This window comes from Vigna umbellata, chromosome 4, assembly GCF_029865625.1.
Source record: "Vigna umbellata cultivar VRB3 chromosome 4, Vumbellata_1.0, whole genome shotgun sequence".
Classification (NCBI taxonomy): domain Eukaryota; kingdom Viridiplantae; phylum Streptophyta; class Magnoliopsida; order Fabales; family Fabaceae; genus Vigna; species Vigna umbellata.
Window position 1 is genome coordinate 5637274 of NC_142168.1, and position 26816 is coordinate 5664089.

Sequence of the window (26816 nt, forward strand, 5' to 3'; positions counted from 1 at the left end):
CACTGTTTCACTATAGCATAACATTCTCTGTTCATTGCTTTTGTTTTTTTTTTTCACTCCTTTACTGTATTGAGTTGGTGGTTATCATTCCCTGACTGTGTTGGGTGTGCTGGGAGATCTGGTGGTGTTGTGGCATTGTTGGGCGAGAGGAAGAAGAGAGGTATGTTATTCGCGGAATCCTAACCGCATTTCGAAGTGCGTTTCCTAGTGGTCGCACTTTGAAGTGCGTTTTATATGTTTCTGTCGCACTTTGAAGTGAGTTTCTTATATGTGTGCGTTTTTCTTTCATTATGTTTTATGCTACGAATTTTATGAATTTTTATTTTAAATTTGTTGTTTGTGGATTATGTTTAGTTAGTAGGCAGTGTATTATTAGTCTGGCAAAAACCTCTTTAATAATATTTAGGTTAGTTAATTTTTAATAATATTTAGGTTAGTTAATTTTTAATAATATTTAGGTTAATTAATTTTTAATAATATTTAGGTTAGTTAATTTTTATGTTGAAAAGATGAATATGGAAGTTAAGATCCCACCAGACTCAATATTATTCTCTTGCCTTATCCAACAACTCAATATTATTCTCTTGCCTTATCCATCAACTTAATGTCCACTTACGAGAGAAAGATACTCTATCTAGTTCGGGGCATAATTTGTAGTTCTAAAAATATAAGTTTTCATTAACATTAGGATAAAGATCTTCTTTATAGTTTCATTTTAATTTTAAAAGTGCTTTTTAATTTTTTTTTTGTTATTTAATAAATTTTTAAATTGTAGTATTTATTGTAGGTCATATTTAATTATATCAGATGGATAAGTATCCATATTTGGATTCTGAAATAAATTCTGATTTTATATTGGAGTTTTCTTATTTTTTAAAAGAAGTGGGTGAGGGTGATTACACAGATCAATTTTCCACTGATCAAATATTCCCAACACGCGCCGATTTAATTGAATGGGTTCGAAAGATTGCATTTGATCTTGGATTTGTTGTTGTCATTATAAGATCTGACACAGCAACTGGTGAAGCTGGTAGAAAGACATTTATTTTGTTAGGCTGTGAAAGAAGCGGGAAGTATAGGAAGTATAAGCCAGATGTTCAACCTAGTGTCTCTGGTACGAGAAAATATGAGTGTCCGTTTAGGTTGAGGGGTAAACCTAAAGGAGATGGTTGGGTGTTAAAGGTTATGTGCGGCTATCACAACCATGAATTAGCAGAGACTTTGGTAGGTCATCCTTTCGCGGGTAGGTTAAATGCTGCTGAACAATCAATTCTTGTGGACATGACTAATAGTCAAGTAAAGCCGTCAAATATTCTTTTGACTTTGAAAGAACATAATGAAGATAACGTGACCACGATAAAGGAAATATATAATGTGAGGTACACGTACAAACGATCTTTGAGAGGGTCTAGAACTGAAATGCAGCAGTTGATGATGTTGTTAGATAGAGACAAATACATCCAGAGAAGTAGATGTTTGGACGATTCTAACGTGGTAAGTGACTTGTTTTGGATACATCCCGATTCAGTGCACTTAGTCAATTCTTTTAATATTGTTTTCTTAATGGATACGACATATAAGACGAACAAATATCGACTTCCGTTGCTGGAGATTGTGGGAGTCACATCAACTGGTTTGACATTCACAGCCGCCTTTGCATTACTTTCAAGTGAACGCCAAAGTAATTTCACTTGGGCATTGGAAAGGTTCAAAGGATTATTATTGACATCAGAGGGCAGTCCACGCGTTATTATCACTGACAGAGACCTTGCTTTGATAAATGTAATTAATAATGTCTTTTCGGAAACTTATCAGATGCTATGTACATTCCACATTGCGAAAAATGTTAGAGCGAAATGCAAGATGTTAGTGGATAAGGTTGAGTCAGTGGATGTGTTGATGGAAGTGTGGTAGAATGTCATGGATTGTGGCGACCAGTCCATGTTTAGTACTTATGTTCATCGTCTTGAGTATGTCTCTTCTGCATGGCCTCTATTTTTTTATTATGTCAACCGCACTTGAATAATTCCGTACAAGACATACTTTGTCAAGGTGTGGACGAACAAAGTTATGCATCTAGGCAACACTACAACAAACAGGTAATTTTTATTTTCATCGGCTTACCATGATAAGATGATGCACCTCTAGTTTTAACCATATCTATTAACCAATTATATTATTAATATATTATATACAAAAAAGTAATTAATTATATAATAAAAATATTCAAACAAATAATAAGTAATCAAAGAATATAAAATTTCAAAAAAATACATATATAATAATTAAATAATTACAAATAAATCCAAAATAATATTTAACAAAATTTACAGATGATAATTATTATTTAATTCAATAAAAAATTTAATAATTATTTCAATTTCATAAAAAATTAAAAAAAATTAAATAAAATTAAATACATAATAAATAATATATTACGAAAATAATAATATGTTAAAAAATAACAAATTCAACAAAATTTAACAAAAAATTAAAATAAATAAAAATATATTAAGAAAACATTTTATTTATCAACTAACAAAAAAAATTAAATTTATTATACTAACCTAATAAAATAAATATATATTAACCTAATAAAAAATTAACCTAATAAAATAAATATATACTAACCTAATAAAAAAAATTAAAAAACCTATAAATCAAACCTAAACGCTATTCAAAATGCAGCGACAACTAAAGCATATGGATGTGCGGTTAGTGTGAGCCGCCTGGGAAACCCTCCGCATATCGATATGCGGTTTCCCTACTTTCCGCACTTCCAACTGCGGAAGTCTGTGACCACTGGCGTTTAAGCAGCTGCTCTCCGGCGACCAACACCCAACGAACTCAAAAAGCACATGCATATATTTGTATGAGAGCAAATACCTACATTTTATCAAGATACTAACCTGGACGCCAGAAAGCACCTGAGATTTGTGAGAAATCAAGCACGGAGGAGAAACGCAAACAGTTTGGCACAGGAGGGAGGAGAAAAGAGAGGCAGATGAGACTGGAAAGAACAATGGGAGAGGAGGGAGGGCGAAGGAGGGAGGAGTGATTTAGAAGGGGGCGTAGGGTTTGAGGGTGAGATGCGACAGAGTTCAAGTTTCAAAATTAGTCAACCTTTTAAAAATTCAAAATATTCTTGTTGACTGTATGAAGAATATACTTTAGAATTAAAATATATTTTAGAGGTGCATGACGAAGACAGTAAGGTGCAGAGATAATGTCTCTTATTGAAAAAGATGAGTTATTTTGTCTTTTCACTTTGATTCTACCGACAACTTCCTCCTGACATGCTTGTCCTAAGAAAAAAGACAACAAACTTGCATGTCCTGAAAAACACAATTTTTATTCATAAATAATAAATTTTAGTGACGTGAAAAAAATGATAATGGAGTGATTTTTTACACAATCAATGTTGGTCATGCTAACCATCATTACTTATCCAAACTGATAGAAACTAATAAAAATATATCGAGTAGCAAACATTTTTTAAAGTAGTAAACGAAAAAAGAAAGTAATATATATATATATATATATATATATATATATATATATGTGTGTGTGTTTATTTGTTTATTTTGTATTAAAATAATGTTTACAAAAGGCATAAGTTTTATGAGCCAAATTTTTATGATATTTTTAATCAATAACAGTTAAACCATTCAATTTTTCGTTTATAAGTATAATTTTATGTTTTAAAACATTAATTCTAATACTTTTTTCAAGTTTTAGTTTTAGATCATATGATATTTTTAAATAAAACAATGGAAGAGGCGTTACTTTATTAAAAATATAAAAAAAAATATAGATGTCAATTTATTAAAAATATAAAAGTAAAAGTTTTATTTTAAAATAAAAAAATTGTAAATTTCATTTAACATAAGGTAATTGCAATTTTCCATTAGATTGTATTGCATTTTGGTGATTATCACTTCAATATTTAACATTCTCTTTCAATAACATATTAAGGACTCAGTTCAATATTTTAAGGTGTAAGTGTTAGAATTTATGTGCCTCTTCAATAGTTTTTAAATCATAATGACAGTATTAAGGACTCAATTACAGTATTTCAAGTTGTAAGTAAATAATTTTTTTAATAATTACAACAATCAACACGTGCATATTACTACATCATTGAGATTTTCATGTGACAAAATCATGAAAGGGAAGAGGTACAAAAATAAGATCTCATAAAATTTGATTTACTATAACGATTACATATCCACAAAATAACTTTCCATGACAACTATATCAGTAGAAACTCGAATTAAGAAAACAAAATTTGAAACTTCAATAATACTAAATAAAGGAAGAGAATCTATCTTGAAGTTATTTTCCATGACACTTCCATTCAACTTAATACAAATAGAGTGTAGAAAAAAGCAAATATTATAACCACTATCTATCTAGTTTTGCGTGATTTAGCCAACTTTTTCTTTCTCTTTTTAACAGCCTTAGGAACTTTAGTTTTACGTGCTTCTCTTTTCTCCTCCTTCACCTTCTTCTTATTATCTTTTCTAGCCTCTTTTTTAGCAGCTTTTTTATCTGCAGGATCCATTGTTTCACTTTCTGAGGATGAATCCTCTTCAGAATCACTTTCGTCATCTTGGTCATCGTCAGATTGAACATCAGCATCATCCTCCAAGTTGTTAGATTTATCATCAGAAATGATAGGTGAATCTTTTATGGCACTTGATTTCTGCTGTTGGCCCTTTTGCTGTGAAGACTGAGTTAAAGACAAGGCATGCTTAAGGCCAGTAATGGTCTGGTAGTATAAATCTTTAGTGTCCTTCCCACTTGTTATCCGTTGTACATCCTCCTCAGCATTCTTAACATCATCAAGTGTCTTTGGAATGAAAGACTGTAACAATAGTTCAACAAATTAAACATGCAAGAAAGAACAGAAAAGATTAATGTGTTTGTAAAACTCAAGCTCACACATACTCTCGGGAAAGAAAATAAGAAAGGAAATGGAGGGTTAAATGAGAATAAGAATGAATTTTGTACTCAAGCTAAAAGCATAACGTTCTTAGATGTGGCTCACACATAAATTCAAATATGATATTTGAACAATAATAATATTTAGTTTCTTCACCCATGACCAGAGCTTCTTAGTTTTTCCATTAAGCTTAGCCAACAATTCAGATAAGGATAATAACTATAAAATGAAATTGACATAACAAGGCAAGTTACCTGCACAAATACAGAGTCTGCAATCTCATCCTCTACAGATACATCTCCTCTGGCCAAAATTTTTTGTTGCATCTGGAAATATTTCAAAAACCATTTAAGATCTCTTTGAAGTTGGTCAGTAATCATAAACCACAATATAACAAAGCCAAATACCTCTTCCAAGTAACTATCCACAGCATCATCAGCTATTGATGCATCAACAATAAAATCAAACAATTCTCTTATTGTCATGACCGCTACACCATGCTTTTTAAAGAAATCCTGCAGGTCAAGAAGGTACTTAACCACACTCTTTCCACGTCATCTCGCCTATTAATGAAGTCAACAAGGAATCTATAATTACATCTAACAATTGGAAGTACTTACAGATACATGAACACAATCTTCACGTAGAAAATCTAGGGCATGAGGATGTTCAGGATCGACAGCTTGAGAAACATCAATAATATACAAGTGACCCTGTCAAAAAAAGAACATGTGAATTGAGTATTGGCAGAGTGACATTCAACCAATGAAATATATACTGGAGAAGGAATTGTTCACCTCATAATATAGTATATTATATTCACTCAGATCTCCATGTACCAATTTGCATTTCTGATACAGTGTCCGCATTGCAATAATAATCTGAAATAAGAAATACCCAAATGATTTCAACCCAAAGTTTTGGATTTATGGAATAGAAACTAGAAAAACGTGAATGATAATCACTAAATAAATAGAACAGACAAAATTGTGATTTCTAAAATTAATCTCAACCCCTAATAAAATGCACTCAAAAGAGTGTTTTAAAAAGTGTGTAGCAGGCATGTCTCATCTAGACAAGTAACCTCAGTAGAAACCGTATACTACAGCATCCCAGCATCATAATGTTTAAGACACTCGTTAAAAGGATTCTATGTACAAAACCATGCTAGCATCAGAAGAATACTGTAGTGATTGGACACACCTCAACATAGCCTTCCCGCAACTTGTCTAAAGATAAAGCAGCATCTTTAAGACGAGGGGCAGCCCAACCAGATTTTCCTTCAAAAAACAACAAAACCAGAGAATTTAAATAAAATTGTATTTGTATTTATTTTTTCTAACCTAAACTGTAGTCTGCATTAGAGTCTGATGATATATGCCGTAGCAAGAAATTGAAATTTCTATGATTGATAACAATAAAAAATTTTAGTGCTGAGGTAACTACAAGTAGTTATACCTTCAATACTAGTATAAAAAAACAAGTAAACTATTCATCACACTTTTCATTCATTCTTCTTTTTTAAATTTTTTTATCAACGGTATACATTTATACACTGATATTCCATATATTCAATGATAGAATAATAGACAATTGAGCAACAGATCACATATAAACAACTAATCACATTGATCACAGTAACATCATATTATATTCTTGAAATTCAGAACAAAAGTAATACCTATAAACTCCATAACCAGAACATGTAGTCGCAGAAGATATGCTGTAGGACACCTAATTCCTGCTGCCTTAAGCCTGCAATCCAATATAAACAGGGTAAAAGAAAGAAACAGTCCAAGTAAGCATGTAATCAAACTTTTGTTTCTCTTAATTGAGAACAACCAACAGAACAAACCCACAAGCACACAAAGAGGAGCCACTTGAACAGAAAAAGAAAAGGTAGTGCATGCTAAAATTGATGAACAAAACATTGCCTCTTCAGCGCACATTAAAACTTGATACCTTTAAGACAAATACATAGTTCACAAAAAGAATTTTCACCTAAATAAATGACTACACAAGTTCCTGGTAAGTACAAGCCATCATAGAATACATCTAAGGTCCATAGTACTTCAAATCATAACTTACAAAAAAGAGGGCTAAGTAACAATAACCACAATGACGTATTCATTCTCTCTTCAAGTATTCCTCCTTCCCTTGTTATATTAACAGTCTAATTTAGTACATTGTATTGTACTCCTTTTGACCTTGGATATAAGAAAAAAAAAAACTAATTCACACTGATTTAAAATGTCAGTAGCTTTGAATTATACTAAACTTATTTAAAAAATAACAATTGTTCCTAATTTACCCTTCCTTATAACTTGATATCAAGAATAAAAGAGAGTCATTGGAAGTAAACATTTCAATTAAATACAGGGGCCTTTTAGAGATAGTTTCGTTAAATAGAGTAGTTGAGATTTGCGTATACTCAGGCTGGAGGAAGTACTTTGATTTTTACAAGAATTTTAGAAGAAGTGAAAGAAGTAAGAACAAATGTGAACCTCATAAGATTCCTCATTTCTTTTTCTGCCCATTTTTGTACCATCTTCCTGGGATTATGCTTGCTGTATCCATTTCTAAACCGGAAGTCTCCTTGCACATATCTATCTCTATCCCTGATATCATAAGATCATAGAACACAGTTCATAAAATAAAATAACTTTGAATCAAGAAACTGTTTGAAGTAAATGTAGCAGAAGTATATTACAAGCTGCCTTTTTGCTGTGCATATGTAATGAATAAATTAAAAAAACATCCATCCAGAAAGTATCAATAATCCCTAGCCCAGAGCTTTTTATATTTCTTCAACAATATATTATATAGGTAAACAGAGAGAATAGACACAAGCAATACAAGTACACCTGAATACAAATCCTAGTTTTCTCCTTAAAAGAGAGAAAACAAAGGTATGATTACCTATATAGTTCTTTCTTAACATTTCAGCCTTCAAAACAATTGACAATAACAGAAGAAGCTGAAACAAGATAATATGTGATATACTTACTTAAATACCAAAATAGATGTTTTGTATACTTTTATTGCAACTTCTTGATCACCAGATTTAGTTGCATGATAAACATTTGCCTGTTAGAAAACAACAATGTAAGAAACAGAAATATGTTGGCTTAACATCACATAATCAATTATCCAAACCATGTTACCGTCTTAGAACCTAAACAGTAAGATTGAGAGAAAAAAAGGAAATAAAAGCTCCTGGCACATCACGTACTTCCTTGCCAGTTGAAATGCATCCATTGATATCATCAAAGACACCTCTGTTCATCATCTTGTATAAAACCATGCGCGTTCTTTGATCAATTGCCTGGAGGAAACTTTAGAGTTACTTGCATAATAATTGTAAAAAAGGAATCAACAAAATAACAAGGCTCAATTTAGGTGCCACATTTCATGAAATCACCATCACTCACCTGTTCAACAGTTGCCCGGTCTGCTTTATCTGTAGTTTTAGTCTTCCCAACGGCACTTTCTCTAACACTTCCACGAATTGCTGTCGTCACAGAGTTTGACATGCCAATATTCATCCTCCCTTCCCACTCCTGCACCACGAACCACCTAATTTAAAACTACAACCAAACAAGCATACCCCACAGAATTCCAAAAAACACCATTCACCACACAACTTTAAATTCAAACTAGTCCATATTAAAGGAACACAAAAGAGCCAATAAAACAGAAGTGAGAAGTCAAGTTCATGCACCATGCTCACAATTAGAAAAAAAAGATATTATCTTTAATAGATAACAAAATGTCCCCTGTAATGTTTCCAGTGGATAATCAAGAATAACACATTAACCGGCACGAAAACAGCTACAATGAAATAATCCCGTTAACCTGCTAAACACTGAAAATTTATCCCAAACTTCAAAAAACGAAATCAGAATTTCCCTATGCTAGTATCCTCCTTTGAGAACAATCATGTTAGCACATCTTCCAGCCAGTCAAGGTTCAGATTGTCAAACACTAAATGTTAGCACATCTTCCAGCCAGTCAAGGTTCAAACCTTGACTCACCACACTTAACAAGATAGCCCTTCTGATAAACCCAACCCTCGGTTAAGTAATTAGAATGGTTTGTGATCAGTCATGAAAAAAGAAGATAAAAATCCAAACTTCAACGAACAAACAAATAAAAAAGTTTAGAGCGAAGGGATACCCATTTAGCTATTGACAATTATGAATGAAAAGAAGTAAAAGGGTATCTAAGAAAACCTCCAAGGGTGAAGCTCGAATGTGGTGGGAGTACTTTTGGTTGCGATTGGCGAGAGGCTGAAGAGTTGAGGAATGGAGGTGGTGGCCACCGTGAGCATTGGGGCGCCACGAATTTAGGGAAAAGGATGAGCCTTCATCTTCCTCCTTCGAATACAAACAGTCCAACGCATCACCGATTTCGGAATCCGAATAACTGGAAACCTCTTCATCTTCTTCTTCTTCTTCGTAGTCAACTTCATGTTGTTGTTGTTGTTCTGTGTGAGTATTGAGGTTGTTTTCGATATTGTTTTCCATCAGTGAGTGTGTGAGGTTGCTAATCAAGCAAACGGCTTCCTCTGTGCCCGGAGCGGCCATTTGAGGTTTGGAAGTAGAATAACCTACGTACACTCTTTCAATGTGATTCAATATTTCTTTTTAGGATATTTAATATATATCATTGGATATTTCTTTTAGCTAGTATTTTAGGGCCTGGATTATATTTTTTTATATACTAAACTAATAATAAATATATTTTTAGATAAATTATCGTAGAACAAAATTTATACTGAAAAATATCATCAGATAACTAAAATATATTTTTTGTTTGGAGTAAACAATTTAAATTAAGATGTATAAGTATGTGTGTTATTTTTTTATGATAATAAAATTATTATTTTTATTTTTATTATAATTATAAAATTAAACGTAAATAATTTTTATAATTTTGTTATAAATAGTTTTTATTTATTTTGTTGGTAGTTTTATAATAAAAAAATGGTTAAATTTAAAAAAATAAAATATAAAAAATAATTAAATTTAAAGAAATGAGAATAAATTTAATGAAACAGTTATTTTAATTTAAAAAATATTTTTATTTAGATGATAAAATTAAAAAATAAATATGGATAGTAAATACCAAAGTTCTTTGTATGTAGATATGACGATACTTTTATCTATGATAGAAAATTTAAAATTAAATTATTTTAGTGTAAAAATAGAAAAGGATGATTGAAATTTATAACAGCCAACTGGAAAAAAAAGGTATGATATAGTGCAGAAAAAAGTAACCATGTAAATTAAAGGTGAGAAAACTAATAGATTAAATAAAAATTTATTTTATATTAGAATAGATTAAATAAAAATTTATTTTATATTAGAATAAATTAAATAAAAATTAATAATGTATTTTGAATAATTAAAAATTAACTAATTTGTTTTATCTATTTGATCTATTCATTGAGAATTTTTTACGGATGGATAATCCATTTATAAAATAATATATTTTAAATATTAAAAAATTGTAAAACATATTTTAATAATTTAATTTTGAAATTTTAAATAACAAATTTAAGGATAATTTGTTTATGAAAAAAAAAAGTTATTGGGTTAATTTTGCTAATATTGAGGAAGGAATGAAATCTATTTTTAAAATTATGAAAGGATAATTAACAATTAGATAAATGAAATTGATAAATCTATTTTTTTTATATTTTTATAATGAATAAATTTATTTCATAAATAAATTATGTCAATAATATTAATAAATGAATGAATTTAAACAAGTATAAATGTTGTTCTAGCATAAACTTAAATTTTAATGTTATTCATTTTCACTCCAAAATAAAGGATTGGTTTTGGATTTAAAATTTCTTCAAAGAGTTTTGAATTCTAGATAATTTGATCGGTCCAATCTTATTTCATGAGGAAAAATCTTACTCTAGACTACTTATTTTGCTCGATGAAAAATTATTCAGCCATCAAATTCAAGGATTTCCAATAGTAAATCTCGTTCGGAGAATGATAAGGTAATTTCTTATTTAATTTTGATCAGTGAATTATATTTCAGTCTACTAATACCCTCTTTAGATAATATGTTATAATTAAGATGCATAAAAAGTGTTTGATGGAATGCCTTACAAGATTAGGATTAATGATGTTTCAGAGTTTGAAAAACCACGCCCTTTAATGCTTTCCCTAAACATATGAATATCTCAATATGCTTTCTTCCAGCATAGTGTAAGTGTATATATAGAAAATTTCCTTTGTTCTTGCATTTGTCATGTATACCATCCTCAGAAACGTCATTATCCTGATGAAGCATCGTTCCCAAATGAAGTGAAAATGGGTAGAAAAAAATTGTGAAGCATATTAGATTGTGTTCCTTAAGTTATTATTACATAGTAGTGATATGATATGATATTACACGAGGAGAAAAACCTCCAATAAAGAATATCTTGTAGTGAACAACTCTTTGTTTAAATACATAAATAAACCTCTCAAATTAGCTTACAATAAACTAATTTGTGAAAAAATGTCAGAAAGTGGAATTTAACCAAACAAGAGTGAGCCAAGTGCCAACACTCTAACGATAGAACTTTCTATAGTATATCCCTGAAAGAAAGGGAGGAAGCAACTCATTTTTTCTATGCTTCATTCAGGATTTTTCTTCTGTTTCTTCCTGTTCAGCTTCCTCTGGCTTTGGTGGTTCTTCTTCTTCGGCTGGTTCAGGAGGCGGTGTGGCATTCTTCCTGTTTGCAGCAGCTTGGAGTACATGATGGTAGTTCCCTTTCTCCATGAAAAGCTGTTGGAAATGGTGCCTGCAGTAGAGAACACCGTCTAGGGAAGCATAGGAAGAATGTGTGAGGTGGCAACCTGCATGAGCACACCTAAAGCAAGTCTTGTGATAGCATTCCCCTTCCAGTGTCATCTATTCAGCAAAGCAACAATTTTTTAGCTAGTTCAGTTCAATCAAAATTCTAATCCAGGTGACGAGAAATAGTTTATAAACAAACTAAAGTGTGTCTAAGATATTAATCAAAACACAAATCATTTTGTGGATTTTTCAGCCAGGCAGACCAATCCCAACCAGCATCCACATGTTTCAGGCTCAATGCTTTAAGGAAGTGAAGACTATTCTGCCATTGCCTTTGCATCAAACATAGTAATGGAAAAACAAAATCTTATATCAAATTGTTCGGCGAGATATATAGTATTTCAAATTGTTCAGCACTTGAAGGGTTGTGAGATGGTGTTCTGATAGATACTACAAACCTTTTCCAGAGGATAGACTGTTTTTGAGCAAACTGAACATTTGTCTAGAGTTCCACTGAACATGGACGAGAGTCGGTTGGGGGTCTTATTCTGAAAATGAAGATTATTGTTATTGACATGTTAGAAAATCACACAAGAACATTTGAAAGAAAAAAGTTGTGTAGCTCTTTGATGTCGTAAGCTTATTATAATTAAGGTCTTAATGATAATGATGATAGTGACGATGATTTCCAAGTAAATATGTGTTTAGGCTGGATAGTGAACGTACCATCTCATTTTGTTTTTCAGAAGACCTTGCTGTGCCGCAATTACGATCATGAAAAAACGCATAGCATGTTAGCCAAGCCAATAGAAAATTACAGGTGCAAATGAATTTGCACTTACTGAGATTCTGGCTAAAATATGCGCTGAACAGAAGATGGTAGCATGTTACCTGTCTGAAAGTTCTTGCTGAAATTGCCAGATTCCTTGAAAAGCTGTTCAAAGTGTGGCTTGCAGTAGAGGACACCGTCCATTGAAGAGTATGTGCTCATCTGACCAAAATATAATTGCACCATTGGCACCAAAGTTAAGAACAAGTTTAAACTGCACAAATTATTTTTTCTTGAATCAAGTCATATCAATATCAAACTACAAGCTTGGCCATTTATGTCATTACAGATTTCAAATTCTAGCACCAGGATTCCAAGATCAAAACTAGTCATGCAATTCAATAATGCCATGTACTTCATTACATGTAATTAACAAAGTATTTGCATTATTCTATTCTATATGATTTTGATGAAAAAATTGCATTGTAGGTATTTGGTTAAGCAGGTTTTATATTAAAAAGAATTGGCATACAAGTATATAAGCAGCCCTCTATTATTTGAGTAAGGAGATATGAAACTTCTCAACAGATATATCCCTATAGATGGTGAGTCAGTTTCTCCAGCAAAGATTAACCAATTACATGGTTACCAGAAAAAAACTATTGAATGCATATTCAAACACAATGACTAACACTAGAAGAATGAGAGAAAATAACAAACATATTCAGAAAACATGATTATGGCAACAAAAGAACTGAAGATGAAGAAAAAATGGTGTGGAAGAAGTATTATATACCGTGAGGTATCCCTTGCAGTGACTGCATCGGAAGCAGTTCTTATGGTAAGGTGTACCTTCAAGAGTTAACAAGTCAACCACATAAACAGTCTTATCACAAGCCTTGCATTTATCAAGAGTTCCTGTGAATGACATTTTGGCTTTCCTCCTCAAGAATGATGCAAAACAAGGCTCGGGAATTTTCTGGCTGGTGTTTCTGTTTTTCCCTTAATCCAAGATCAGAGGATTAAAGAGAAGTTCAACAAGAGAGAACAGCACACATTACCTTGCACCTCAGACAAATGAGGATTGAATAAAGTCTTTGATATGTCTTAGCAAAGTAATTTAAATCAGATTATAACGTATTTGATTGCTATGGTAAATGGTTGGCAAGTGATTAGAGACCTCAAAATATTAAGCAAAGGATGGGAAATCCTTGCCGTAATTTGTGGATGTAAAACCTTATTGTGTGGAGTGAAAAACGATGACCATTTCAACAACATATACAAAAAAAATAAAAATAACCCTCGTTCCAACTATTCTTGAATTTAACTTTTTCACATTTAACTAGCCAAAGAAAGAAAATTTTCATATTTAAGATGCTGAAAAAAGTTACATCCAGAATAATCCAAAACAAAAAATTAAATCCACAGAAAGCAGTTATATTTTTAGAATCTGATAAGTTAAGAGAACTTTGCATTCCTTGTAAGAAAAAAAAAATCTTTTTTTTTCTCTCATAAATCTCACTCTGATGGTCTCCAACAATTTGAACCTTGTCACGTTCGTTCTGTAAAGCTGTTTATGGTAAAAAAATCTGTCAAGCTTTTATTTTAAGTAATGGCTAAACCAAATTATATTAGTCTCCGTATAGTAATAATTTATTTTAGTAATTTATAATATTTTGATTCTTACAAATTCATTACATTAAACTTTAAAACTAAAACACAGTCAGTTTGCTATCATATACACATTCAAAAGCAATTAGTTTACAACCATATACACATTAAACATTAATTAATAGTGTCAAAAAATGAGACAATGGGATTGTCTGTGATAGCATGATTCACACTGAGAGAAGAATTTAGAGTTAGAGCTTCATAATTTCCATATTTGGGCAGTATTAAAGAGGCCCAATTGCTTGAACTGATAAACAAAGTTGGAATATAAACTATATTGTTCTTGAATCATACAAAAATAAGATAATAAAAAACAAGGGAAAAACATCATCCATTGAAAATCTTGAATGATAATATTAGTCACATATATATGTAATGCAAGGGCCACCTGCAATGTGAAAACTTACCTCTCTACCATCAATTGTCTTAATTGTTCTAAACATATTACACTATATTTTGTCAATGGATTGTGTTTTGTGCCACAAACAAAACAAAAGGGTCATGTCTTCATCTTATTTTATTGCGGTTTTAATAGTCTCAATTATTCATTTTAAATTTTTTATATATACGGTTGATATTTTTGAAAATCCAATCACTTTTAGAGTAATATAATAAGAATTTAAAAAATTATTATATCTCAAAACCCTTTTCTTTTTAAAACAAAAACAAAAACAACTTACCTCACAAAACAGAGACGCAGTACTCATCATCCTCAAGTAGTCTTCTCCCTTTAGTCTTTGTCTTCTTTGTTAGAAAACTTACACTATAAAAAAAAAGTTATTATTAACGGATACAAATTTGTTGAAAATTTGTTATTATTAATGAAAATATCTACCGATAAGCTTATATCAAAACTTGTTGACCAAATACTTGTTAATAATATTTGTTAGTAAAGTTTTCTTAGGCGTCTGTTAGTAAATTTTGTTGTAATAAGTTAACAATAATCATTCTTTTCTAAGTGAACAAGAAAATTTTTTTTCTAGCTATCTGAATACTGTTATTAAGAGTGATTACGATCATTCCATGTATGATACTCCTTTTAGTTGGAACAATTATATTAATAGTTGCATTGATAGTTATTTTCATTCTCAAATCTGTGTTGATAGTTGCATTTTTGTTGATATAGACAAATACAATGACAGTTCTTTTTATAGCTACTTTTTTGGTAAGGGCAGAAATGGTAGTGAAAGTGAGAATTATATGAAAAATTGGTGGTTCAATTCTAGGTTACTTAATAGGAAGTTCGAATACAGGTGTGAATTAAGTAAATCAATGGAGAGTCTTGGTTCTATTGAGAATACCAATCTAAGCGAAGAATCAAAAAATTTAACTGATATAGATAAAAAAAATTCAGAGGTGATAAGTTACTAGATAAAATGATATTAAAACTTCATATTCCCTCCTCTTCATTCTAGTTTCTTCCCCAAAACATGAATCAAAAAATCTCCCAAAGTGCAAATCCAACCTGTGGTGACCTCGGTTGGCCTTGTCGTGAGGAGTATGTGATGTTGATAGAGAAGCTCTAGAAGGGCAACATTCAATGCAATGTTTTTCTCTTCTTTTTACAATTCAAACCACATATTTTGTTACAAGCACAAGAGCTGGGACAATATGTGTTTGTTGATGAGATATTTCAACAAATTCATCTTCGCAAGGGATCTGACCAATTTATTAATCAAGGATCTCGCAAGACACATATAAGCAAAGACTTTTATTCTTATTTCCTTTAAACTTAAAATTTTACCATATTTAACTAATTTCTCATTCTTTTTCTTTAATAGGAAGAATTTGAAAGTAAAGTTTCACATGCTAGATTTGAGCAAGGATCATGTCTTGATGCATCAGATGAGAATAATGATGATGCACAAATTGACATCATTAGGACACAGTGCTAGGTTGAGGTTGTTGGTGGAAAAAAATAAAGTAAGACTATATGGTGCAAGACAATTTGCTGCTAATTACATTGCTGGAAGAGGTACCCTCAAACACCAACCATCTTCTTCCATCAATGTTCAGGACGTTATGTACCTTAGGCAAAGACTAAAAGCACGTATTTAGGATTATGAAAATTTGAGTTGCCAATTTCAAATCTTGCAAAATCTAGTAATGAAATTCTTGCCTTCGGATGCCTAAATTTGTCTTCAACAACCTCAATCCAATCCAACACCATCCCGATAGCAACCCAACCCAACCCATTCCAAAACACCCCAGTTCAGTCACAATCCCAACAACAAGAACAACATCCTCGAAAAGGCCCTTAAGAATAAGACTAAATTTTGATAATTATGTTTTTACATACTTATTATAGTTTTTTATTATGTGTGAATACATTACTTATAGACATATTGTAAATGATGTTTGTTTGCATGACCTAGTATTAGCAAATTTTTCTTAGTGTCCTGTATATGGAAAATTGCACTTTTATTGCATGTTTGCATATGAGATATGATATTGTAAGATTGTCAAGTCTGACTAAGTGCACAAAATACAACTCACTACACTGGAAACATGCATTACATTTATTAACAAATTTTACCGACAAACAAATCCATGGGTACTATCCTGTACTTGAATCATGCTATTACCGAAAAATATATTCATCGATAATTACTAACATATCCCAATTTATGTCGTTAAATATTATTGACGAATTTTTGCCCATCAGGAATATTCAATTGAATACAAATTTGAAAATTAAACACATTATCAATAGAAAACACTAAAAAAAATATATGTACTAAATGAACAACTTTTAGCTTGAGTCCACCCATCTCGATTGATTCTAGATCAGCCCGTCTCTACCTCTGGCAAACACTAGCCTATCTCGATCCTTAGCCAGGTTTGTCTAGCTCGATTTTGTCTGTCTCGTCCGTCGGTTGAAGTTAGTCCATCTCAACCTTTTGTCTAGTTTGGCTCGTGTTGATCTTTAGTTCATATTGATCCTTCTCAACCTTCAACTATAATTAACCTATCTCAATTTTATGCTTGTGTTGACCCGTCTTGACTCCTACCTCGAGTTGGGTTGTCTTGATCATTGGTTTGGTTGGCCCATTCTTATCCTTGATTCAGGCTGACCCATCTTAATCTTTGGTTTGAGATGATGGTTTGGTTCAAGCTAGCTTCTCTCGACCTTCAATTTAGGAGTCTCTTCACAACCTTTGGTTTACCAACTCGACTTGACCTTTATCTCAGTCTTACTCAATTATAACCTTAGTTGAGACTCACTTGATTTGACTTTCTATTCGGGTTAACTCTGCTCAAACTTCGGTCATGGTAGACTCGGGTTAACCTTCAAGCTAGGATAATCCGAGTCGAACTTTGATCCTGACTAAAAGTGTTGTATTTAAAAATTAATTAAAATTTTGTAGTAGGATCAAGCTTACTTTAATCTGAATCCTAACTTACTTATAAAGAGACTAAGCTTCGATTTCTTTTTTTCCACTTATAAAGAGACTAAGCTTCGATTTCTTTTTTTCCATTCGTTTAGTGTTCCTACAAACATGAACTTATTAAAAAATAGCTTAAGATTAACCATGAGTTATCAATTAAATTGACACATAGCACACCCAATTGATTAAAAAAGAAGAAGGTAGAATTGAAGTTAAAAAAGAAAAACCCGGAGCATGGTGGGAGGCGGAGTCACGAGCCAAGAGTGTTCCTCTCTTTCATGGTGCATAAACAGTTCAAATTACTAAAGTGATTTGAATAGAAATTTGAAAATTAAACAGATTATTACCAGAAAACACTGAAAAAAAATTACTTTCTTACTTTTTGTTGTTATGTTTAAAACTAAATCAGACTGTACTATATACTAAATTTATAATTAATTTTTATTTTATTCTTGAACAAGTCTTAATTCCAGTCGGACTGTTTTATATATGAAAAATGAGTCACTGAAAGAGTTGCCCAGTTTAAGAAAATAATTTCTGTTTTCTAAAAAACATTTTCAAAATTTAGAAAAGAAAGTTATTTCATTTTTCAAGAATCTAGAGGTTAGTGAAGGAAAAGAGTCAATACAACTAAAGGTGAAGCTGTAAAATAAAAGCATCGAACTTTGAAGTGAAAAAGAAAAGGAGGAAGGAGAAAATATATTATAGAATATTTCTAACACAATTTTTTCTATATCTTTATCATTTTTATTAGAAGTTGTAAAATTATGAACAAGATTTACAAAATATGTAGTAGTAAAGATACGTAAGTTTCTGACTTTAATGTATTTCAATCAATTAAAAAATATATTAGAAAAACTGTAAAGGTGTGAATCTAATATTTCTGAAGATACGATAAAAGAAAGGGAACAAAACACCACAGCAATAAAAGGAACATTCATATAAAATTTAATATTCTCAGAATTTTTTTGAACAGAGTAAGTGTTTAAATTTAAGTAAAATTAAAAATTTGTTGTATCAAGATTAATATTTTTTTATTACTGTACTGAAAACAAAAATATATCAATATTTATTAACTGTTTACCCTTTCAAACTTATCGCACTCTGTTAATATCTTTAGTAAAAATAATGATTTAGGCATGTTATGTAGATCAAAAGTACAATCTAAAAATATGAATACTAAATTTCAGCTAAAATATTATAAGAGATTAAAATGTCATAACGAGATGGAATTATATGTTTATTATATCTTTAAGAACTGTAAATAATTTTAATCATCCATAAGTATTTGTGTATAGTCTTAAATTGTTTAATGCTATCTTCGTATTTTCTTTTTCAATTTATTCAATTGCTTTAAAATTATTGAAATGCTTTGCCAAGCATTACGCATGGTTAAAAGTTGTGTAACTAGTACAAATATAAATGAAAGAAAAAAACTTATTTTAGTGTTTATTCTAAAAAATATAACCGATAAATTTGATGCTTATCTAGTCTAAGAGAATTAATTACTTTTACTTTTGTACAATTAAAAAAATAAATTCTTTTAAATTACTGAATAAATAAGGTACCTGTGTTTGCCAATATGAGTAGGTAAAAATCTATCATACATCAGGATCTTAACACAAATGACAAGTTTTAAATCAACATTAACAATTTTTAGGTTGTGGCCTAGAGAACAATTATTGGATTTTGAACAAATGTCAAAATAGAGAGGTATTGAAAGTAAATATAAGTATATCAATTGGAAAATAATCTAATTAAACGGAATAAAAAAAGCAAAGAAAATATAAGAAGAAACTACTAAGAAAGACCTTGCTAAAAGTGGTTTTTAGTGAAAAATTAGTTTTTCACAAAGTTTTGATGCTAGTCAATTGATGCTCAACTGACCTCAACTAACAGGGAGAATTGGTCGTTGTAATTATAAGGCCTTCTGAATGCCATGGCAATGCAAACATAACAGTTGTCAGACAAAACATCCTAGCATCAGAAATCATTTGTTTTCTCAATCAACACTTGTTGTCACTATTGGTGCCTCTCCAAAATGAAAATAAAGGAATATGTGTAAGCAAGGAGCCTATGAACCCAGAAACAGATTGGTTTGCTTCATCCTTTCCATTATCAAAATCCCGCCAGAACTTGATTATATGGAGACTTTCTTCCTCTGTGGATCTTTGGACAACAATCTTAGAACCATATCCTTTCTTTCTCATTTGTTGGCATATCTCAGAAGGATTGTTTGCAGTGAGGGTCACCATGTATAGCCATCCCTTTTCTGACAAAAGACGGTCTGCAACCGGCAAAATCTTATCTATAACACTTCGGCCATTCTCCCCACCGGCCCAAGATGAGGTAATACCTTCAACACCAACTTCGTCTTCAGGGGTAGGCACATAAGGAGGGTTCACAACCATAACATCAACCAACCCTGCCAAACGCTCCTCTAGTCCAGCTGCAATATCTGTTACTACCAACTCAGCACCAACCCCATGTGCTTCCATAGTCTTTCGGGTCACCTCCACAGCATGAGGGTTGATATCGGTTGCAAAATAGTTGACACCATAACCTTCCTGCCCCAGAATAAGAGCGAGGGAAGTGATGACATATCCACTTCCACAGCCTATCTCTATGCACAATGATGGATGATGTTCCAGCAAGTTACTGCGATCAGCTAGAAGAGCATCAACCAGTGCAAAAGAATCATCACATGGTTCATAAACCTCCTGATGGGAACTTACAAGGCGAATTTGAGCAGTTCTTGGTAATTCTTTGTATGAAGCCTATCAATGAACACATAACTGTCAGTAAACCTGAAAGGTTCAATCCAATTCACAAGTAAAAAGGGTCTGGGGAAGTGGCAGCAACAAAAGATTTGGCACACCATACCATTTTACCGGTGTTCACTTTGGCATTGATACACGGATGACCTTTATTGAATCCAGCTCTGACTGGCACTGCCCAATTTCAAGACAAAATTTGCAATATCAATTTCTTCCTACTCCTCCTGAGCCAGAAACGGCAGAATAATTTAGTTGTTGATTTTAATATTAAAAAAAGTACTAACAAGAAGCAGTAGAAAAAATAAACTAAAAAGTGAACCCAGCAATCTGTCCAACAGCTTTTAGCTATGAGAATCACCTCCAAATACCAATACATGCCACACTTAGACATATTTTTGCTTTTCTAACTCTACCAAAACCAGTGAAAGAAAACAACCCCTGTGCACTAATTAAAGGAAAACAGCATGATTTATGCCCCTGCAGCAGATACACCAGCGCTGGTCACGTTCCAGCATTCCAAACAATGCTCAACTCTTTCCAGAATAGCAATTTCTGCATCCAATTCCGCTTATGCGTCAGTTTACCAGACTTCACTGCATATATCAGCGCCAAAACACCAATGTGCTAGCATCCAGGAGTAGTTTTCCATCATCTGAAACCTTATACAACAATATACTTACACTGTCCAGCACAATTCTCCCTTGATCATTCCAATTTCTTCATCATGCAGCACGCATATAAAAAAAAAAACACTAAAACAGCCACATAACAGAACAATATTGCCCCCTTGAACCAATGAATTTCATGCACCAGATTGCTTACCAATAGACCAGAACTTATCACAAAATACATCATAAAATATAGTAACCTAAACCATATCAAAGATCACAATTTTAAAGCACTTAAACACCAACTTTTCCTTACACATAACTCAAGACAGCACCTCTAATAAAGCAGATTCTGAATGAAACAGCTACTTAAAAGGACAACTTTGCACCTTTCACCCACTGATTTCGTGCTCCAGTTTGCTTACAAACAGATCAAAATTTAACACACTAAAACATATAACATATAGCACACTAGACAAGATAATTAATCATAATGTACACAACAGCAACACCAATTTTTCCTCAAACATGCACTTCAAAACAGCACCCCAAAAGCAACACATTCAAGAGACAAACAGCCCCTGCATCAGGCCTAAACATGGTTCAATAATTGGTTTAAAACAAAGTTTTCATCAGTTTATACAATCCAAAAAAAAAATCCCAAACTTAAGCTTTATACTAGCTACGGTGACTGCTGCAACTACCATCCTAACAGTCTACTGCATTGGACCACTACCGCATCATACTGGACAGGTTTTTAAGCTGCAGACTCACTTCAGAAATGCTCCCTACCCTTCACTCAACTCACGGCCACTCACAAGTCATTGCACAGGACTCTCATGCACCAAAACCTACTAATGTGCTACACAATACTGCACCCGAGATCCCTCTCAAACCAAATTAGCTGGACTCCTACCACCAGGAATGACTCTGCACGAATAACATTTTCTGCACAATCCTCACACAAGGCTGCACTAGCCATTCACCCCTTGATGACTCTATTACCATGCAGGGCTGCACTAACACTCCCCCCATCCCGCTACTGCCAATGTAGTAAGGAAAACAGGCCACTGCCTTGCACAAAACTCATCTACAACAGTTCATTCTAGTATCACCCTACATGAATTTCTCGTTCAAATACTTAAACAAACACGGCAAGGAACATATATGCCAATTTACGTTCACACACAAGTTTAATATCCTACTCCAGCTAATACAACCCAAAAAAAACCACCACATTGCCCTGTCACATGTAAATACAAGACACTCCAGTTGCGTGGTCAATGAAACCAGAAATTCATACATCCGTTTAGACTGTGGATGTAACACATTCTTCACCTCAAACTCACGCCTAATGCTATTGATTTCAATTGAGCTGCAACCAAGAGTCCTTTGATGCAAATAATGAATACTCAAATAGGGTAAGAAGAGAACAACATGGACATGTGGATAAAGTGAGCGTAACAAACTCACCGGCGGTCGCCGCCTTCGCACTCGCCGCCCTCGAGACTCTCTGCGATCGCAGCCCTCGCTGATGCCAGCGCTCTCCACCCCGCTGCTGCCTTTTTTCTTCCACTCCTTATTCTATTCGCGCCTATGTTTTTACTATTGTGCTTTCTATCTAGCATATATTTAGAATTTGAAGAAAAAGGCTCTTTTTCATTCTATTTAGGGTTTATTTAGAATTTGAAGAAAAAAAATGGAATGATCATTCTTTTATAAATTTATAAATTTATTAGTTGTTTCATATATGAGTATTTTATGAAATATCATATTATTTTTTACAATTGTATTATAAACCCATTTTATAAATAATACATAAGTTACTTTTATAATTTGTATTACTTTTAATGATATTTCTATTTATAAATATAATTTTTCATCTATTTATAATTTTTACCAGTTGAATTACAATTTTCGAGTTTAAATTCTTTAGTTAGAATCTTATTTTCACTTTTTTTATTCTCTTATGATATGCAGTTTAATAATATTAGTTAGATTTAAAATACACTATTAAAAATTATTAATTTTTTTTAATGAAATTAATTATTTATTAAATTTATTATTTGTTGAATTTATTATACAAAATAGTATCAAATCTTAATATATATTTATTGCACCCTTCGTTCATCTATCAATTTTCTTCATTTTTACAATTACCTTAAAAGGTCAAAGTGAGTTTAGTTCTCACAACAATGTCCTCTGAAAGGTATAACCATAAATAAAATGTATGGTTTAACATTGGTTGAGAAGTTTAGCTATCTTTCAGGGTTTTGTCTAATTTTGTTTTCGTTCTAATATGTGTAACATGTTTGTGCTCACTCATTTCTAAGGTTAAAATTAGTTAAACCGTTGAAAACAATGTCTTATTGGAGGCTCCACCTTGTTTCTTGGAACTTTTGTAAACTATAAATAATAAGGCTTCCTCTGTTTTTTCTCACCTCACTTTTTCTCTGCACTCTGTTTCTCAAACCAAGCAAGGACGATGGAAGAGCCGCAATCGAAGCCCGAAACTATCCCTTCTTCGGCTTTGGTTGTGGCTGAGGTGGCTCCGGTTGTGGATGAAGTGCCCTCCAACGATGCCGTTGCAAAGGAAGCTTCTGGAGCAGAGGAGTCCAAAGATACCCTTGTTAAACCCGAGAGTGAGTTTTGCATTGCACGTGTTGGTGTTCATGTTTTCATTCTCTGATGACTCCTTTCACGAGACAAAATTCGTGGGTTTTTGTCAAAATCTATTTTTGAGTGTCAAAAATCTGTTTTTGAGTTTCTTCCCAATACATGTTTTTCTTCCAAGGCTTGTGGAAAAGTGTTTCTGAACCTTTTTTGGGGCCATCTAGCTTTGTGTTTTGATTTATTGCACTTAAGACACTGCAAATAATAATGAAGGAAAAACTGTGTCATATTATGTGTACTAAACCTTATTCTGCACTTAAATATTTTCTTTTTGAATTATTCTTATTTTCGAGGCTGTTGGCAACTATATCACTTAAATCTGTTTATATTTTCATATTTTTTGCCTAAATTTTAATGATGTACTTCGTAGTAACTATTGGAGATTTAATGGTTTCTTGTATAAACTTTTCTATCTGTTTAAAAATTTATATAGATATATCATTTTCTTAATTCGACAGATACAGAAGTTCCAGAAAAAAAACAAAGCTCGAAAGGGTCTCTTGATAGAGGTTAGTGTTAACTCTTTCTCATTTAAATTTAAAATTTAACGTTGGAAATTCAACCTTAACTACATATATAACCAATTTATAATATATAATTAGAAGTAAATCTCATTTTACCGATTGATTTTACGAAAGTGAGTTTAGTTTGAAGTACAAGATAGAAGATACTAGTAAGAACAGAAACTTACACTACCTAATTAAAGATCTTTAGCTGACATGTTAATGTGTCTTCCTTGGTAACATGAATATGTGTTAGTACTAACAAAATTTGGTAATCTCTTAAGAAAATCGTGTTTGAAGAATCTGATTCACCAATCACTTTTTTCAGGATGACGTTTATTGATTTCTAAGCTATTCACTTATGTTATGAACAGATGTCGCTCTGGCTGAAGTAGTTAAAGGGAAAAAGTTGTCCTATGTGAAGGCATGGGAAGAGAGTGAAAAGGCCAAAGCAGACAACAGGTAATAATACTTTTATGCACTTTATCAGTTTATGTATATGCCTCAAAGAAGGGTTATTCTTCATTTCTAAAAGTTAAAACTAAATGTGTTTAGAACTCATTGCAAAGTTAAAAATCACGTCATTTATACTGCAAAATGCAGAAGTTATAACATTTAGCTGATTGTTTGGCCAAACTAAAATGTTACAGTTGATTTTACAGAATATATTATTACATTTATATCTTAGACAAAAACAATCTGATAATGCTTAAACTCAACTAGTTTCTTAACATGAAAGGAAACATATGACTATTTCCCTAACACACACTCATGCCTTCCAAAGTCTGTAGGATATTATGATTTTGTGCTATGTAGACCATGATGATGATGATATGCCATTGATCCCTTTTACAAATTTCCAATACAAACTCACCTAAACTCGAGAAATCATTTGGTCTGTTAACAGAGCTGAAAAACATTTCTCAGCAATTGCTGCTTGGGAAAGCAAAAAGATGGCAGCTCTTGAAGCTGAGTTGAAAAAAATAGAGGTAATACTTGATTTACCTGTTCACTATTTATCTTAACGTGATGCCTTTCTTGTATATACATGTTATGTAGTAACATGGCTGGACTGAAGAAAGTGTTCCTTTCTTTACATCAAACAATATAATAAACTTCACATGTTGGGAAGATGCAAGATGTATGTTCTCTGCATGATATTATTCTATACTTCAAATAAGGAATTTTTTTTTTAATTTCAATCTATATAGTGTATAAGTGGATATAAATCTTGAATTAATAAACTAGTTTCCTGAAGTTGAGTTAGATGACCAAGTTATGCTAGAGAAAGGACAATTTTTTCTGTGGAGTAAAGTGAATGAAGTAGATCCCAATGAACATAGAAGTATGGTGATTGTGCTGAATAATATAGCTTTGAAAAACTTGTTATGTGAGTAGGAACAACTGGAGAAAAAGAAAGCAGAGCAAGCTGAAAAGATGAAAAACAAGATGGCTTTAGTTCACAAGGAAGCAGAGGAGAAGAGGGCAATAATTGAAGCCAAGCGTGGAGAAGAGATTCTCAAGACAGAAGAAATGGCTGCAAGATACCGTGCAACAGGAACCACTCCAAAGAAGACCGTAGGCTGCTTTTAATTTATCTTTTTGCCTTTTGGTCTGACGAAATTTGTAATAGTTTCACCTCTCTTGTTCTCAAGGTTGTCTATGTGCAATGATTCTTCCAAAGAAGAAAAAGAAAACCAAAGTTTTGTAAATGCCTCTTGTTTTTATCATCTAGCTTGGGGTGAAATGTTCAATGTAATGCTGTTTTTCTCTTAGAGAACTTCTTTACTTACCAATTAATTGAGTTTCTCTATTCATTCTTTTCTATACCATTGCCCATTGGATCATCACTGTTTCTCTATCACCATTCTTTTCTATCACCATAACTAACCTCTTTAGATGATTGTTTATAATTAAAAGGTATTAATAACGTTTAATATGGTCAAGAAGAACTTCAAATTTACAATGTAAATATCTTGGGTGCAAATCTAACATAAATTATGTTTAAGTGGCGAGTATTTTTTTAGTATCATTTTTTTTTTTCATACATACAGTGTGTTTTACTGCTATCATATTATATTATATGTTAAAATAGATTAAAAACATGAAGTCATTTTTTATTATGGTAAATAGTGTGATGATATCTTAAGATATAGTATTAAAATGAAAAAAATGAATAACATAATTAGTGTGATTGTGAAATTAAAAAGGCTAATAAAAATCATATTCAAATGTCAATAATATAGACCTATGCAAAGTGGATTAGACTAGGTGGTTAGGCTCCAATTTACGAAAAAGAATATTTTTTTTACTAATTATTTAGGTTTTAGATTTTTTTTAAGATTTTAGTGTTATTGAAAATTTAAAATAACAGTCCACTTGTCTTGTCAGTTTATTTTATAAATGTAATATCCGTAGTATTAATAAAAAAATCATATTCAAATGAAATTTAAAGTAAAATATTGAAATATGTCAAGGTTTTTAACTAAATTTATCATTTAATTAGTTTTCTATATTTTTAATTTTAAATTTTGGTGGGAAGTTCCCTATATAACAGCAACTCATTGCAGTTAATTGGTTCTTATGAAGTCTTCTGAAGAATGTACTCATATAAACAACTACAGACTTGAAAAAATAATTTTGAAGTCAAAATAGAGGTTCTTGTGTAACAAAGAGA

General features: G+C 31.9%; 5 protein-coding genes across 6 annotated transcripts; 2 read left to right on the forward strand and 3 right to left on the reverse strand.

Annotated features, from left to right (window-relative positions):
- Positions 1–807: 807 nt before the first annotated feature.
- Positions 808–1914, forward strand: LOC124844457 (protein FAR-RED ELONGATED HYPOCOTYL 3-like). Its single transcript, XM_088112574.1, has one exon. The coding sequence runs from the start codon at positions 808–810 to the stop codon at positions 1912–1914; it is 1107 nt and encodes a 368-aa protein (XP_087968700.1).
- Positions 1915–4179: 2265 nt separating this feature from the next.
- LOC124844456 (uncharacterized) lies at positions 4180–9574 on the reverse strand. Its single transcript, XM_047321401.2, has 12 exons — positions 9178–9574; positions 8377–8505; positions 8178–8270; positions 7953–8032; positions 7450–7563; positions 6627–6700; positions 6149–6225; positions 5743–5826; positions 5566–5658; positions 5353–5460; positions 5200–5271; positions 4180–4867 (listed from the first exon to the last, which is right to left on the reverse strand). The coding sequence occupies exons 1-12, from the start codon at positions 9529–9531 to the stop codon at positions 4409–4411; spliced, it is 1737 nt and encodes a 578-aa protein (XP_047177357.1). The 5' UTR covers positions 9532–9574; the 3' UTR covers positions 4180–4408.
- Positions 9575–11416: 1842 nt separating this feature from the next.
- On the reverse strand, positions 11417–13806 carry LOC124844458 (LIM domain-containing protein PLIM2c-like). Of its 2 annotated transcripts, XM_047321404.2 has the most exons (5): positions 13315–13806; positions 12641–12740; positions 12476–12504; positions 12208–12297; positions 11417–11863 (listed from the first exon to the last, which is right to left on the reverse strand). In XM_047321404.2, the coding sequence occupies exons 1-5, from the start codon at positions 13447–13449 to the stop codon at positions 11591–11593; spliced, it is 627 nt and encodes a 208-aa protein (XP_047177360.1). In that variant the 5' UTR covers positions 13450–13806; the 3' UTR covers positions 11417–11590. The 2 variants fall into 2 exon arrangements, with proteins under 2 accessions (XP_047177360.1, XP_087969780.1); XM_088113654.1 differs by lacking the exon at positions 12476–12504 and having other exon boundaries at positions 12621–12740.
- A 5570-nt stretch (positions 13807–19376) lies between these two features.
- LOC124844462 (uncharacterized) lies at positions 19377–22577 on the reverse strand. Its single transcript, XM_047321408.2, has 3 exons — positions 22437–22577; positions 20462–20579; positions 19377–20355 (listed from the first exon to the last, which is right to left on the reverse strand). Exons 2-3 carry the CDS (start codon positions 20462–20464, stop codon positions 19585–19587), a joined length of 774 nt encoding a protein of 257 aa, XP_047177364.2. The 5' UTR covers positions 20465–20579; positions 22437–22577; the 3' UTR covers positions 19377–19584.
- Positions 22578–23317: 740 nt separating this feature from the next.
- LOC124844459 (remorin 1.4-like) lies at positions 23318–25966 on the forward strand. The gene is made up of 5 exons (XM_047321405.2): positions 23318–23605; positions 24095–24145; positions 24514–24601; positions 25047–25128; positions 25538–25966. Exons 1-5 carry the CDS (start codon positions 23449–23451, stop codon positions 25730–25732), a joined length of 573 nt encoding a protein of 190 aa, XP_047177361.2. The 5' UTR covers positions 23318–23448; the 3' UTR covers positions 25733–25966.
- The last annotated feature ends 850 nt before the right edge of the window (positions 25967–26816 follow it).